Source organism: Pipistrellus hanaki (assembly GCF_964339955.1).
Source record: "Pipistrellus hanaki genome assembly, chromosome: 10".
In the NCBI taxonomy this organism is placed as follows: domain Eukaryota; kingdom Metazoa; phylum Chordata; class Mammalia; order Chiroptera; family Vespertilionidae; genus Pipistrellus; species Pipistrellus hanaki.
The window spans coordinates 11,660,235-11,674,773 of record NC_140512.1 but is presented as its reverse complement, the minus strand read 5'-3'; the positions used below and the strand labels follow the sequence as shown (position 1 = coordinate 11,674,773).

The following is a 14,539-nucleotide window of genomic DNA, read 5'->3' as shown; positions in this document are numbered from 1 at the left end:
GGTGAGGCATGAATGACACCAAGGTCCTGGCACAGTGACTGCTCCAGACCCAATGCCCAACCCACCCCAACAATGGAGTTTACAGTTGCCTGAGACTGGTCCAAGCTCAGGAGCCATCCCAGTTACAGAACTGGCTCCAGCCGAACCCGGTTTGGCTCAGCGGGAGAGCATCGGTCTGCGGACTGAAAGGTCCCAGATTCGATTCCGGTCAAGGGCATGTATGTTGGTTGCGGGCGCATCCCCGGTAGGCGGTGTGCAAGAGGCAGCTGGTCGATGATTCTCTCTCATCGACGTTTCTAGCTCTCTATCTCTCTCCCTTACTCGCTGTAAAAAATCAATAAAATATATTAAAAAAAAAAAAAAAAAAAAGAGAACTGGCTCCAAAAGACGCCTAAGAAAGAGTGGAGACTCCCCACCGGCATCACTCTTTCCAGGCACCTGCACACACTCCTCCGAGCAGTACCCAGGCTCTGCCAGGCGCCACACACCTTACCTAGAGGATAAACCTGGGAGTGGTGGGCATGGACCTAGCTCCATGTCTCCCCCGCCCCACCCCAAGGCAGATGGGGGCTGGGAGAGGTGTGTGTCCAACACCCTACCAAGAATATAAGTATCAGATTTATTAATTCCCCCGAGGCCTTCGTGCCTACCGCTCCCAGCCTAACATCATTAATGAAAACTAGCCAAGCCGAGGGAGAGCGATGGTTAACCCAAAGGGCCGACTTGGCGACAGGGGAAAGAAGCCCTTGTAGAGTGTACCGAAGGCGGGGCGGGGGGGGGGGGGGGAAGCGGGGGGGGGGATCTAGGTGCTGGGTGGATCTGGGTGCTGGGTGGACCTGGGTGCAGGGTGGACCTGGGTGCTGGGTGGATCTGGGTGCTGGGTGGACCTAGGGGGTGGCCGGAGGAGGGACACAGCGCCAGCAACCCTGCGCGCCGGCCCCGCGCGGCCCGTACAGCCCGATCCCAAAGTTGGGGGGTCCCAGGCTCTCCCCCGCCCCGCGGGCCGCGCCCTGCCCCGCCAGCCGACCCGCTCAGGCGTCCGTCCGCCCGCCCGCCCTCCCCCGGGGTCCCCGCGCGCCTCACCTGGTGCGCCATCCCGGCCGCAGCCCCGCTCCAGCTTCCGGCCGCGGCCGGGCGCCCGCTCCCCCGCCCGCAGGTGGCGACGCGACTCCCGGCGACGACGACAGGGGCGGCCGAGGAGCGGGTCGGCGCGGGAGAAGGCGGGGCCGGGCGGGCGGACCCGAAGGAGGGGCGGGGAGGGCGCGCCCGGCGGCCCGAGCCCCGCGGCCCTGGCCGGGTGGTCCCGCTTCCGCCCCGAGACCCCGGCCTCGGCGGCCTGCGGGGCGCAGGCGCGAACTACACTTCCCAGAGGGCGCCGCGGCCCGGGGCCTGGCTGAACCCCTCACTGCCGCACCCCGACCCCCGAAGCCGCCAGGAGGGGCTGGGCGCTGGGACCCGTCGGGTGGCCCGTTTATGGGGGGCTCGCCCGCGGGTACGCATCCGTCCGTCCGTCCATCCATTCTTGCATCCAACACTTACTGAGCGCATCCTCTGTGCCAGGTGAGGACGCTCGGAGGAAAGGTGACCCGCCTCTCCCAGCGGGCCCACCTCTTAACCCGACCTTGGCCGAGGCCCCCCCGGGGTGGCGTTGAAGGTGGGGGGCGGTTTCAGGAGAGGGAGGCGGGTCCTTCAGGGGTGGACAGGGGCTGCGGGCCGAGGCGCAGGATGGGTCGTAGCGGGGCGGTGGTGGCTGCCAGACCTTGGCTCATCATCACCCGTCGCCCCGCTCCCTCGCTCAGCACAGCGCTGACCGCGTGACATTATTTCTTGGGTGACTATTTTCTGGAGAGGACCGAGTGAGGGACATGGATTGGAGACAGTGGTGTGCTTGAGCTGGCTTGCACCGGAGAGTCACTTGGGAGCATTATCTTCCCAACTCCTGAATAGTGACTTTATGGTTTTGTAGCTTAACATTGTCCATGGTGGGATTATTTACACCGTGAAATTGGGAAAGATGAAACATCAGCAATGCCCGTCCCCCAAGAGCTGGTTGTTAAACATTGACCAGCACACCACTGATTTGGGGCAATGAAAACATGTAGAAATGGGGATAAACTAGCAATTTTCACAAACAGTTATTTAAACAACAACAGCTTCATTTTAACCTTGGGGAGGGGGGTAATAGAAAAAGTGAACCTGCCTTAGCTGGTTGCTCAGTGGTTAGAGCATCAGTCAAGGGCACGTACTCGGTTGCAAACTCCTCCCCAGTCTGGTCCCCGGTCCGCATCGATATTTCTCTCTGTCTTACCCTCTTTCTTCCATGCTTTCTTTTAAAAATCAATGGAAGAATATCCTCGGGTGAGGATTAAGAAGAAAAAGTGAGCCTAAACTAGCCTATGAAGAACAAGACCTGTGATAAATGAAATAAAAAGTCCATCATTCTTGGACTGTGGTGTTCAGTGACAGGGTTTTAAGTTGCCCCTGACTTTTTTTTTCCCAGATTTGAGAAAGCTCAGTATCCTGAGGTTGGATTAGAGAAAGATGTTAAATCTTTAACATAAGCTCTAGTAAGCAAAAGTGAGAGCTAGTAGGGGGTGTCTGAATTTGAACCAGGACCTCTTGGTCTGCCGTCAAATACTCTACCCTTGAGCTACAGACATACACCTAAGTAATACGTTCCACCTCTGTAGTCATGCCCAATAGTCCTGTACATTTTTGCCACCAGAGTTCACTCGGGTTGGGCCTCCTGAAAGCTGCCAAGCCTGCCTCACTGCAATTTATCTTCCGGATACAAAGCAAGCATCAGGTTCCCCTTGCTGCAGCCGCCTGCCTGCCTGCGCTTTCTGGAAAAGCTCTGACAGTTACAGCTGGAAGGGGCCTGTCCTCAGATTTCCTGTCCTCAGGAATCTTATTGGGAACTTGTCAACCATGATCTGGAACAAGCTCCTGATGTAGGGTCAGGAAACCCACTTTGAGAAACACCTGTCATGGGTCTACATCTGCTTCCTTTTTCGCCACCTGCTGGAAGACTCCAGTACTGCAATACCCAAGGAGGGGATAGGCTGAGAATTCCAGCACCAGTCTCAGGACTAGCCAGAGCTGGTGGGGAGAGCCCCAGGATTGAAACCAAGGACCACAGTCAACTGCTCATACTCTGAACTCCGCTGTCGGCAAGTGGTCCTTAATTTCATGGTGCATCAGAACCCTCACATTCATCTGGAGGGCTGACTAAAACAAAGATGACAGTCCTGCCCTGAAAGTTTCTGATGAACAAGTTTTCAGGTAATGCTGATGCTGCTGGTCCTGGGCCATATTCTGAGAGCTGCTGCTCTAGACCTTCACAGCCCTGGGACCAGACACTTCACACTGGCAGCCCCACCGAAGGTGCCTGTTCACCAATGTCCCTTCTGCATGCCCCAGCTCCACCAAAGGCCAGTGCCTGCCTGGGGGTGGTTTCTTGGTCCTCAGTTAGTCCTCTTTCTATTTTAACCATTTAGGAAGCCAAAGCTCAAGAAACCTTTTGCCTGCTCCCCAATATTGAAAAATTTGTTCAAGTAAATCAAGGGGATGCATGGACCTTTTCCATGTAGAGCACCCCAATGTAAATTGAAAAGCCCAGTTTGGCCAAGACCGGTTTGGCTCAATGGATAGAGCATCGATTGACTGAAAGGTCCCGGGTTTGATTCCGGTCAAGGGCATGTACCTTGGTTGCGGGCATATCCCCAGTAGGGGGTGTGCAAGAGGCAGCTGATCGATGTCTATCTCTCATCGATGTTTCTAACTCTCTATCTCTCTTCCTTCCTCTCTGTACAAAATCAATAAAATATATATATTTTAAAAAAGTAAAAAAAAAAAAAAAAAAAGCCCAGTTTGTCTCAGAAAACTCCAGCGTGGAGGGTTTATTGTTATTCCAATGTTACAGGGAGGGAAACAGAAGGCTAGAGGGCATCTTTGTCCCCACAAAGGAGAGTATCCAGGTTGGAACAGGTATTCCTTCAGAGGTGCATTTGAATATCCTTGGTTTTTGGAGGTTTCTCAGAGCTTCTACTCAACTTCCCTTTCTTAATTAAGGTCTGCTGGGCACTGTGGGGCACTGAGCAGAAGCTGAGATTCAGTGCAGTCTGAGATAAGTGGGCACAGGCTCATGAGACAGACATCTTTGAGCACTTACCACGAGCTAGAAGCTGCACTGTGTTGTGAGGATACAGGGTGAGTAATACCAGCTCTGCCCTGAAGCATCTTACAGCCTCGTGGGCAGACAAACCAGTAGAAAACTAACTTCTGTCTGATGTGTTGGGGGGCCTGTTGGAGCACAAAGGAAAGGTGAGGGAGGGTGAGCTGAGGCTGAAGGGGAAGCACTCCGGAGGAGGGATGAGTATGAGAGGGAACAGGGATGGGGGAGAGCAGAGCTTGGCCAGGTGTTAGGAGTGTTGACCAAGACATCTATATACGGGACACAGGGCCTGGTCTAGGGGGATTGATCAGATATGAGAGTCAGGGTGGGCTGAGTTCACTCTCCGGTGTCTGGCTTTGATATTTGGAGAGCTGATAGTACCACTCACTGACACAAAGGAGGAGGAGGAGAGGCTGGGAGGATGGGGCAGAGCTGAGGGAGGAGGGAAGGAAGGCAGAATCTGGGAACTCAGGATCTCAAACCTGGTGCTGCCCCACAGGAGCTAGAGTGAAAACATGTCTATGAGAAAAGGGAGGAGTTCTCGGGGGGGGATGGAAAGGTGGACTCATGGCCAGAGAGGGATCTCCAGTCAGTCTGTGATGGGTCTGCCAGTTTCATCAGCCAACCAGGAATGAGTAGAACTTACTGTACACTATGGAATGTTTGGGTTACACAGGTGAAGTAAGGTAAGGAGGACTTCTTACTATGCAAGGGGGTGTAGCTCAGGGGTAGAGCATTTGACTGCAGATCAACAGGTCCCCGGTTCAAATCCGGGTGCCCCCTATGGCAACTTGCTTTATTGCCAAGTACAGATAAATGGCCTTGATACTACATTCTACTAAATAGCAATGTCTTTAGTGGGTGCAGAGCCACTCCTTTGCTCTGGGCTCCCTATGTATCAGTCTGGGCCAATCAGGCGATAGAAACCACATTTTAACAGAGGAAGTTTAATATAAATAATCATTGTACTATAAAAGGAGAGTAATTACAAAGGTTCAAAGAAAACTCTAAAGGTACCTCTGAAGTGAGGGCCCCAAGCAAACACACTTAGGAGGTTGACCCTTCCCCAAAGCTAGGATTCAGACCTCATTGGGGAAGGTGTGGTTCCAACTCACATGTTGGTTGACCCACCCAGACCTGTTCACAGTTGCCAGGCAAAAGGAAGCAGCCTTCAGGGACACAGGTGAGCCACTCAGAAGTGTGAGGACTGGAGTGTGCAGTGTCCACACCTGGAAGGCATGGGAACCAGGTCTCTGCAGAGCCGAGCCCAGGCTGACACATGGGAGATGGGGTGGGGAGCATGGAGGTGGTCAGCACTCCAATGGGGCTGCAAGGCCACAAAGGGGCTTCCTTCTCCAGGTGTGTGCCTGGGCTTCCCATTCAACCTGCAAGCCCACAGGCATGAGAATAAATGCTTACAGAACTGTGATGTGTCCTCACACACCTGCACGGCGGACCACGCCCACAGCAGGAGCCAGGGAGGATGGCAAGAACCTGCAGCTAGAACTGGGAGAGAAGCCCCCTCTTTTGTGCAACATCCCTCCGGCGCCCTCTACTGACAACTGTTAGCATTGTGCTCTCTTAAAGGAAAAAGACTGAATCAGTCTGTTATCCCAGAGCCAAAAGGGTGAGCTTAAGAGAGTTTAGAGTCAATACATTGAAACTGGCACGCCGTGTGACTTGTTTTGGCCAATAGGATGTTAGCAGATGTGATGCAAGCAGGGGCTTGAGATCCACTTGCAGAGTTGGGTTTGCTCTGCATACTTCCACCATTACTATGGGATGTGCTTATCCTGTAAGCTGATGTCCTTCAGCCGGGGCCTCAGCCTGGAACATGGCTCAACCAAGCCCAGCTCCCCAAGAGGAACCAAGGCCAGTTAGACCTGCAGCTTGTAGCCAACCCACCCAGGCAAGCCCAACCTAGATCAGCTGATTCCATTCAACCTGCAAGCCCATGGGCATGAGAATAAATGCTTATCGTTGTGTCATCAGTTTTGGGGGTGGCTTATTATGCAATGTTATTGTGAGTAAGACTAACAGATACTGAAATTGATATGTAGAAGGGGCTCCTGAAGTGACAAAAACACTAAAATACACGTAATGGCTTCATGAAGAAGCAGTGGGTGGCAAGGAAGCTGTTAGTGAGCAGGGAAAATAGCAAGGACAGGAAAAACAGCCTCATGATAACCTAGCAGGCAGCAAAGATATTGTAGATTGGGGATAAGCTATTTCAAGGCAAAATGTTGAATGAATGAGCTATTTATCACGGGCTGTTTTCGATAAGGTGCTACAAAAAAAAAAATCTGAGTTCAGAAGAGAACTTAGTGGTTTGTAATTAGAATTTAGAGGCAGTATACATAGCTCAGAAATGGAGTAGTTGGAAAAATGAAACCATTCTCTTCAAAACAAAGGTAAGGCCATTGCTATATCATTTTAGGAAAAAGGCAAAATCCAGAGCCTTCCAGTAAGACATAGACTAAGACCAAATCAAGCTTTAATGCTCTCATAGCTTTAATGCATCTTATTAAGAGCACCAAAAGCATTAAGGTGGTGCCAAGTATATCCTCTCAGTTGGACAAAGGTGTTCCTAGAAAGATAAGGGTGTGGTCTTATAGAACTGTGATGTGTCTAAGTAATTATGCATGAGCTGGAGGGAGAGCGTATGTCAAAAAGAACTGTGGTCATGGCTTTTAATATATGGAGTAAAATAAATATGAAAGCCACACATTTCTTGAGAAAGCTTTATTGACAAAGCATCAACAGCTCGGGCCAAAAGATACTGAGACTGGGAAGCAAAAAGAACCCTGGCCAGGTGGGAAACAAGTTGAGAAGACTGCTCAGTCAACAAAGAGGACGTATTTTCCAATAATCTCTTCAGAAATCACGAAGGAAGGTGGTGGGAAAATAAGACCTCTGAGAGGATGGAGCCAAGAATCACGCGGAACAATGGACTGGGAGCCAAGGCCTCAGCGAGGAACATTCCCTACTCCTAGAATGCTGTTGTGTACCACTGACTTTTGGTGTTTTTTTTTTGTTATTTGTTTGTTTGTTTGTTTGTTTTTATGTAATGTGCTTGTGAAAGGCTATTGAATACTGAAGTTGGCATCTAGAAGGAGGCTCGGGCTGTACCAAAAGGTAAAGAAGGCATGGCAGTTTCATTTGCATACCCAATTTCTATAATTAAATGTGTTCCCCCTTTTGTCCAGTGTAAATGTTGATTGCAATAAGACTGCTGCTGCACCCTCTTTCCTTGTTTTGAGGTTCCCCTATGGGGTAAGCCTTGGCGATGGCTCTGCTGGCAGCCGCAGAAGCCAAAATGAAAGGTTATTTTCTCCCACTCTCACACTGGCACTTCTGTCCAAACAGGTGCCCCCGACTCAGACTGCACTCACTCAGTGAAATGGTACTAATCAGGAAAGTAAATAGAAAGGAGCTATCTGTGGACAGGGGTGGAGTATTTGACTGCATCTCCAGTAGTTCCTGATTCAAGTGTCACCTGTTGGCACTCCCTTTTGTTCTGACCACATGTTGACTCTGTCCTGTGTCTATGCCACAGTGACCATAAATCTCTCTCATTGTCACTTCACCACTTTTCCATGTTGCATACTTCCTTCTGGCATACAGAAGGACTCTGCAAGCGCAGAATAAGGGGGAAGAAGAGGAGAAGTCAAGAGGGTCCCAGTGTGTTTCGCTCTTGAAAATAAACATAGATTCTAGTTGTGACTTTGTCATCAATCAGGTACATTTTGTTTGGGGATTATTTTAATTCCTTTCCCCTCCTCCTCCTCCTCCTCCTCCTCCTCCTCCTCCTCCTCCTCCTCCTCCTTTTTCAGATCTATACAAGTAAGGGCACAAATTAAACCAATAGCTCCAAAACTGTACGTGATTCAGAACTGGCTATTCTGTCAGGCACTGCAGCAGACGCCATCTCTGATGCTGGGAAGCACATTGATTCCAGACAGACAGCCTATTACGAGGTGACAGTGAGCATCACACACTGCTGTGTGCACATGGTGAGTTTGCACACGCAGCCCCTTCTCAGGGTTCAACCTCCCCTCGAGGTGGTGGGAGGCCTGTTAGTAGGCTGGAGCCCCAAATGTGGTTCTTTTACTATATAAATCTTGTCAAACTCCCAAGATAAAACTGAGCTTGCAGAGTATATGATGACATAATATTAGCAAGAACACATCTCAAAGTGGTGACAGCCAGGGTGTGGCTTTATAGGTTTAGAGTACTTATTAGGCTTAAGCAAGCAGGTGGGGGTATAGCTCAGTGGTAGAGCATTTGACTGCAGATCAAGAGGTCCCCGGTTCAAATCCGGGTGCCCCCTGACCATCTTTTACCCACTGAACACAATGTTCTCTTTTCAGCTTTTCCCACCACGCTGATTCAGCCTGCAAGGAGAAAAGAAGGCCAGTTCTTTATCAGAAAGCCTCCCCTGACAAACCCAGTTTCTCCCTAGATAAATTCAGTTTATCCAAGGTTGAGTCAGTTCTGCTAGTTTTGTGATGAACATATTATTCTTTTTTCTTTGCCCAGCATCTGAACCCTCTGAACTCCAATTCAGGAATTTACAATTGTCTCAGTCTTTGTGGAAGATGAGTCCTGTCTCTGGCTGAAGAAAACTAAAATGCCAGGTAATTCCTCTCCTCTCCCCATCTCTCTTGGTAATCTGGCTTTATTGGACCTGAAGAAAATGAAAATCTACGTAGCTTGAAGGATGCTAATCCAGGAGCCCATATCATACAGTAGAAAAACTTGAGTGAATTTCTGCCTAAAGTTCTCTAGGGATCTGTTGAGTTCCCATGAAATCCTAGAAGTGGTTACAGAGCTGGATGGCTGATCTAAGCAGTTTAAAGGGAGCAACTAATTAATAGCTCAAGTGTCACTCTATATGGGCAGGGAACCCAGGACTTTCTATGACTGGACTGAGATAATCTCTTATCTCCTGTCACAGAATACCTGATATAGCTGAAATTAAAAGTAAAGGTTGATCTGCCAAACTAATGTCAGTGGAGCCTACAGCTTTCAGCAGTCTCCTTGCTGAAATAGGTTGTGATTAAGAAAGAGTGGGACTTCACAAATTGTAATGTGGATTTATGAGAGCATTTGGGAAACTCAAATTATCCCTACACCAAAACTCAAAATAACTTACACCAGCCTCTTCTCCCTGTCTGAAAGCTGAATGGCTCAGATTGAGGGGTTTCCATTGCAAGACATCAGTTGCCCCACTCCTCGTTGTCTCTCCATCTAGAGCACATGTGTCAAACACAAGGCCCGCGGGCCAAATCCAGCCCGCCAGGCCTTGCAATGTGGCCCGCACCGCGCTGTCATCACTGCACTCTGCTGTCAGTTTATGACATTGTCAGTTTATGACTGTTCAGTAAATCATTCGGCCCATGATTTAGGCTGGATTTTAGATTTTGGCCCCTTCTCTGATTGAGTTCGACACCCCTAATCTAGAGCAACAGAAAGATCTCAGCTGACCCTGGGTACCAGTTGCTGAGAGGTGAAGACTCACACACCAAAATAATTTTAAAATGGCTAATTTATATCAAGGAAATCTTGAACACATGTTTATGTGGGTTTTTGAAGTATTTTATGAAGTAGAAAGAGTATAATTTTAAGTCTGAATTTATTTTTATGAGTGTACCCAATTAACATTCTAATTAAAATACCACATCTACAGCAACTGGGATAAACCTGTTTGCTCAGTTGTGGACTTGACCCAGGATTCACAGCTGGCCAATTCTAAATGCATTTTACATAACAATACCAAGAAATTGTTAACACTATGTGGTAGAGAAAACCCACAGCCCTAGCTGGAGAGGATTTATCAAGTGTGACTTGCCTCAACAATGACTCCCTTCACTAAGGTTTCAGAAAATGCATGAGTTTGTGGAGCTTCTACCTCTTTGAAAAGCATTTTAGTAGTTGTTTTCCATAGACAGGGATGCTAGCCCAAGCCATCCTATCTAATAAAAGAGTAATGTGCAAATTAACCATCACTCAGCTACACCCACAAGCTATGCCCATAAGCCCATCAGGGGCAGGTACGCAAATTAATCCAACCAAGATGGCTATAGCCACAGAGAGCAGGAGGGAGGCTTGGGTTTCCCTGGCGATGGAGGAAGCCAAGCTTTCCGCACACCCTGGCTGGCCCAGGTCTCTGCTTAAGGCTACAAAGTTTCAATTATAGAAGATAAAATCCAACAGAAATGGCTGCCGCCCCTAAGCAAGCAGAAGGTGAACATGCCTTTTAAGGGGAGGAAAGAGAAGGGACCGGGCTTAGGGTACTCAGTACACGCTGATTGGTGGTTTCATGTAAGGCACATGATTAGGGACCTAGGGACTTAGGAATTGGGGGCTTAGTGTATTTGGCAGGTGCTGATTGGCAGGTTAGAATGTGCCTTCTTTCATCAGAACAAAACAATCACGGTTAACAAAGCATGTTAATATTTCTTTTTTTTCCTTTTTTAAAAAATATATTTTATTGATTTTTTTTACAGAGAGCAGGAGAGAAGGATAGAGAGCTAGAAACGTCAATGAGAGAAAAACATTGACCAGCTGCCTCCTGCACACCCCCCACCGGGGATGTGCCCGAAACCAATGTACATGCCCTTGACCGGAATCAAACCTGGGACCCTTCAGTCCGCACACTGATGCTTTACCACTGAGCCAAACCGGTTTCGGCAATATTTTTTATCATTATACCTGATCCCAATATTTTTGCCCTAACACAACCTTTAGAAATACGTTATTTACTGAAGCTTGAGTATCTTTGAAAACCATTTCAGTCCTGTCTATGTCTTTGTAGACTGGAAATGTTGAAAGATACTGTCATGGATATGTGCTTTCTAATTTGAATTGAAGAAAGAAGGTTCTTAGGAAGAGGCTAAAGGTTTCCCTCGATCCCCTCATGCTAGGCTGGAAGTGACTGCAGATCCAGAGTGTTGATTCCAGGTGTCTGTCCCTATGGAGTTCTTAGCAGCTTACATAGAATGCACTGCAGATTATTGTTCCATTTTTACACATCACTTTGCAATGACCAACCATGTACAAATATCTTTGCACATCCATATAAATAAAGCAAATACAGCCCTAGCTGGTTTGCTCAGTGGATAGAATCTTGGCTCTCAGACTGAAGAGTCCCGGGTTCCATTCTAGTCAAGGGCACATACCTCAGGCTAGATCCCCAGCCAGGTGTGTGTGTGGGAGGCAACCAATCGAAGTCTCTCTCCACATCGATGTTTTTCTCTGTGTGTCTCTCCCCCTCCCTTCCACTCTCCCTAAAAATCAATGGAAATATTCTCCAGTGAGGATTAACAACAAAAAGGCAAATACACATTAAAGTGCACTGGAACCTCGTTTCTCGAACTTAATTTATTCCAGAAGGCTGTTTGAAAATTGGATCATTTTTCCTAGTAGAAATAATGTAAATTGAATTAATTTGTTCCAGCCCCCCAAATGATTCCCGGTTTCAACCTTTCTTATATACAGTACTCATCTACTGTACTGTTTAATCTATAAACAAATACTTTTCTTAAATTTATGGAACCATCCCCTTTCACGGCCTCCAAAATGCTATCTTAGGCTAACTGCGTTTCCTGTATCCATTCAACAACAGCTTTTCTACTCATTCAATTGCCTGTGATTGCTGTTTTGCGAGCACTTGCACACCCTTAGCAACATTAGCATTTTTAATGGCATCTTTATGTTTTAAAATTGTTCTAATCATCATCAACAAAACATTCTCTCTTTTGTTTGTAGCCTACAAGATGCTTTTTGTCACGCTGAGGGTGAAATATCAGCACGAAAGGGTTGTTAGGTCAAACACTGAAGTTTTGGCCAATAATCAAGAAATTTTCCTCTGTGAACAACTTGATCGAGAACTGAATTGTTCGAGATGGAAGACGTTCAAGAAACAAGGTTTGATCTATAATACTTTCAACAATAAAAATAAATTTTTAAAAATTCGAGTCTTGTTAACAAAAGAAATCAGCTTTAATGAAAGGGAAACTGAAGCACATCCCTGAAGATAAAAGAAGTTTTGTTTTACTCAGGCACTATGCCAGATGCTGATAAAAGAACTCAGAGGATACAGAATATTTACAACCCCTGGGGGTAGACAAATATTTATTTGCAGATTTGTCAGGCATGTACCTCCAGGAAGACTAGACTTGCCTGTGCTCTGTCTTAAACAGCTATTTCTCTGCTGTGCTTTCCTGATATTCTTTATAAAAAATGTAAGACTTTCTTGCTGTCCAATAGTTTTATTATAAGAACCTGTTTTTAGCCTATCTATCTATCTATAAATGCCAAATATGCAAATTGTCCCCTCAGGAGTTTGACCGGGAGACTGGAAGTTTGATCGCTCACTATGATGTGCACTGACCACCAGGGGGCAGTGCGAAATGGAGAAAGGCCCCAGGCAGCAGCTGGAAGGCCCCAATCAGCCCCAATCTAGGGAACCTACCTGTGCACGAATTTTGTGCACTAGGCTTCTAGTCCAAAATATAAACCTGTGTGTGTGTGTTTTGCTTTTGGGTTTTTTTTTAATATATATATATTTCTTTATTGATTTCAGAGAGGAAGGGGGAAGGAGGGACAGAAACATCAACCATGAGAAAGAATCATTGATCGGCTGCCTCCTGCACACCCCCTACTGGGGATGTTTTTTCTATAAACTTGAAGGATCGTGCAATGTACCTTAGGTGGTTGTGAGAGAGGTCATAAAAGATTAGTATAAGGGATGTTATGAACTGTACTTTTTTTTTTCTCTTTGAACTGTACTTCTGAATTATTGTACATGCTCTCTCTCTGAACCCACAGCTGATTCTGAGGTTGTCTAACACATACCCAGCTGTTTGTTCCCCACACCATAAAAAGCTGACAATTTCTTCAGTTTTGAGATGGTTGATAAAATTCACTTACTCCTTCTGCAGAAGTTTGCTTACAAAGCTCGAATAAGACATAACGTTGTCTTCAATAGTTACACAGCTTAAAGTTACACAGGTTGCTATTTTATCTTCTGCAAATTCTCTCAGCCCCACAAGGGCTTTCTCCCTGAGCTACAGATCCTGGCAGTTTGGCTGGGAAACGGACCATTTCCTGTCTGTCCCAGGGAGAATGCCTGGACTGAGAAGGGGAAAATTAAGAAAACTTGGACATGTTGAAATGGCAACTGTTTGTGGAAGATGCTGTTAAGGTCAAGTTACAAATGATGCGCACATAGGATGAGTGAGAAGAGATCCAGAACACAGGATGCTGGGCAGACAGAGTGGGAGGAGGTAACATGGGTCTGAGAAGGCTTCCAGGAAGCTCTAACACTGATTCTCAACCTAGCTGTGGACCAGGAGCCCTGGGGAGCATTTACCATCCCTGGGCTCCAGCCCAGACATTCAGATTTAATTGGTCTGGGTGAGGGCCTGGGAAATGGCACTTTTATGAACTCTCTGGTGATTCTAATTTATATTTGGAGTTCAGAACCACCATCACATTAAAACTTCACCATTTGCTGGTTTCTTTACATTGATGTTTTGTAAGGAAGATGAAATTGAAATACAGAATTATTTCAAAGATCAAAATTAGGAATAAATAGGGGGCACCCAGATTTGAACTGGGGACCTCTTGATCTGCAGTCAAATGCTCTACCCCTGAGCTATACCCCCTTCTGCTGTAGTATGACTTAATTAATACCTTTATTCTCTGTAGCCACACCCAGATTACCTCTAAACTTATGAGTTGCCACTGTAGGATGAACCTCTCTTGGAAGCTTCCAGACCTGCTTCAGTGAAAACTCATCAACCTGCTGAACAGCGGGAGACAGGTTCTCTCCTCAAAGGCCTACAGCCTGTATCCTGGGCTACAGTCCCTGGTGTGAGCAGCAATCTGGGGAAGCATTGACATTGGCTGTTAGAATGGCCTTCAAGTCAAACGCCTGTGCCATCATGGTGGGTACCTGAGAAACAGAAACTCCACCTGGAGGTGTCTGTCCCAACCCATTTAATGAGGCTGACATTCCATTCTGGGTACTTTACTGAACTACACTTCCACTTCTTCAGTTACTATAGATAGATGATCCACTCCAAGAGATACAAAGTATGTGGTTGAACAGATTTAGGAATCCCTAAAAGTGCTAACAGTCATGTGTTAATATAATTATTTGATTTACTAATACTTTTGTTTATGGTCTAAAAATCTATGTTAAGCCCGGCTGGTGTGGCTCAGTGATTGAGGGTTGACCTATGAACCAGGAGACCACGGTTTGATTCCTGGTTGGGGCACATGACCAGGTTGCAAGCTCCATCCCAAGTAAGGGGAGTGCAGGAAGGAGCTGATCAATGATTCTCTCTCATCATTGAT

At 47.2% G+C, this 14,539-nt stretch overlaps 1 protein-coding gene and 1 long non-coding RNA gene across 8 annotated transcripts in view; one reads left to right on the top strand and one right to left on the bottom strand.

Annotated features, from left to right (window-relative positions):
- The window catches only part of KRBA1 (KRAB-A domain containing 1), a gene marked incomplete at its 5' end in the record, with an annotated part of 20,557 nt that extends 19,037 nt beyond the window's left edge, over nt 1-1,520 (bottom strand). For 6 of the 7 annotated variants that reach the window (XM_084896832.1, XM_084896833.1, XM_084896836.1 and 3 more), the window contains one exon: nt 1,084-1,520. In XM_084896832.1, coding sequence (XP_084752958.1) covers nt 1,084-1,520 — 437 coding nt within the window. The remainder of the gene's footprint in view (nt 1-1,083) is intronic. The other variant, XM_084896837.1, reaches the window with a different exon arrangement.
- On the top strand, nt 1,454-14,539 carry LOC311629094. The gene is made up of 4 exons (XR_014796141.1): nt 1,454-1,560; nt 8,714-8,811; nt 11,945-12,103; nt 13,899-14,539. It is a non-coding gene; the product is annotated as an uncharacterized lncRNA (long non-coding RNA).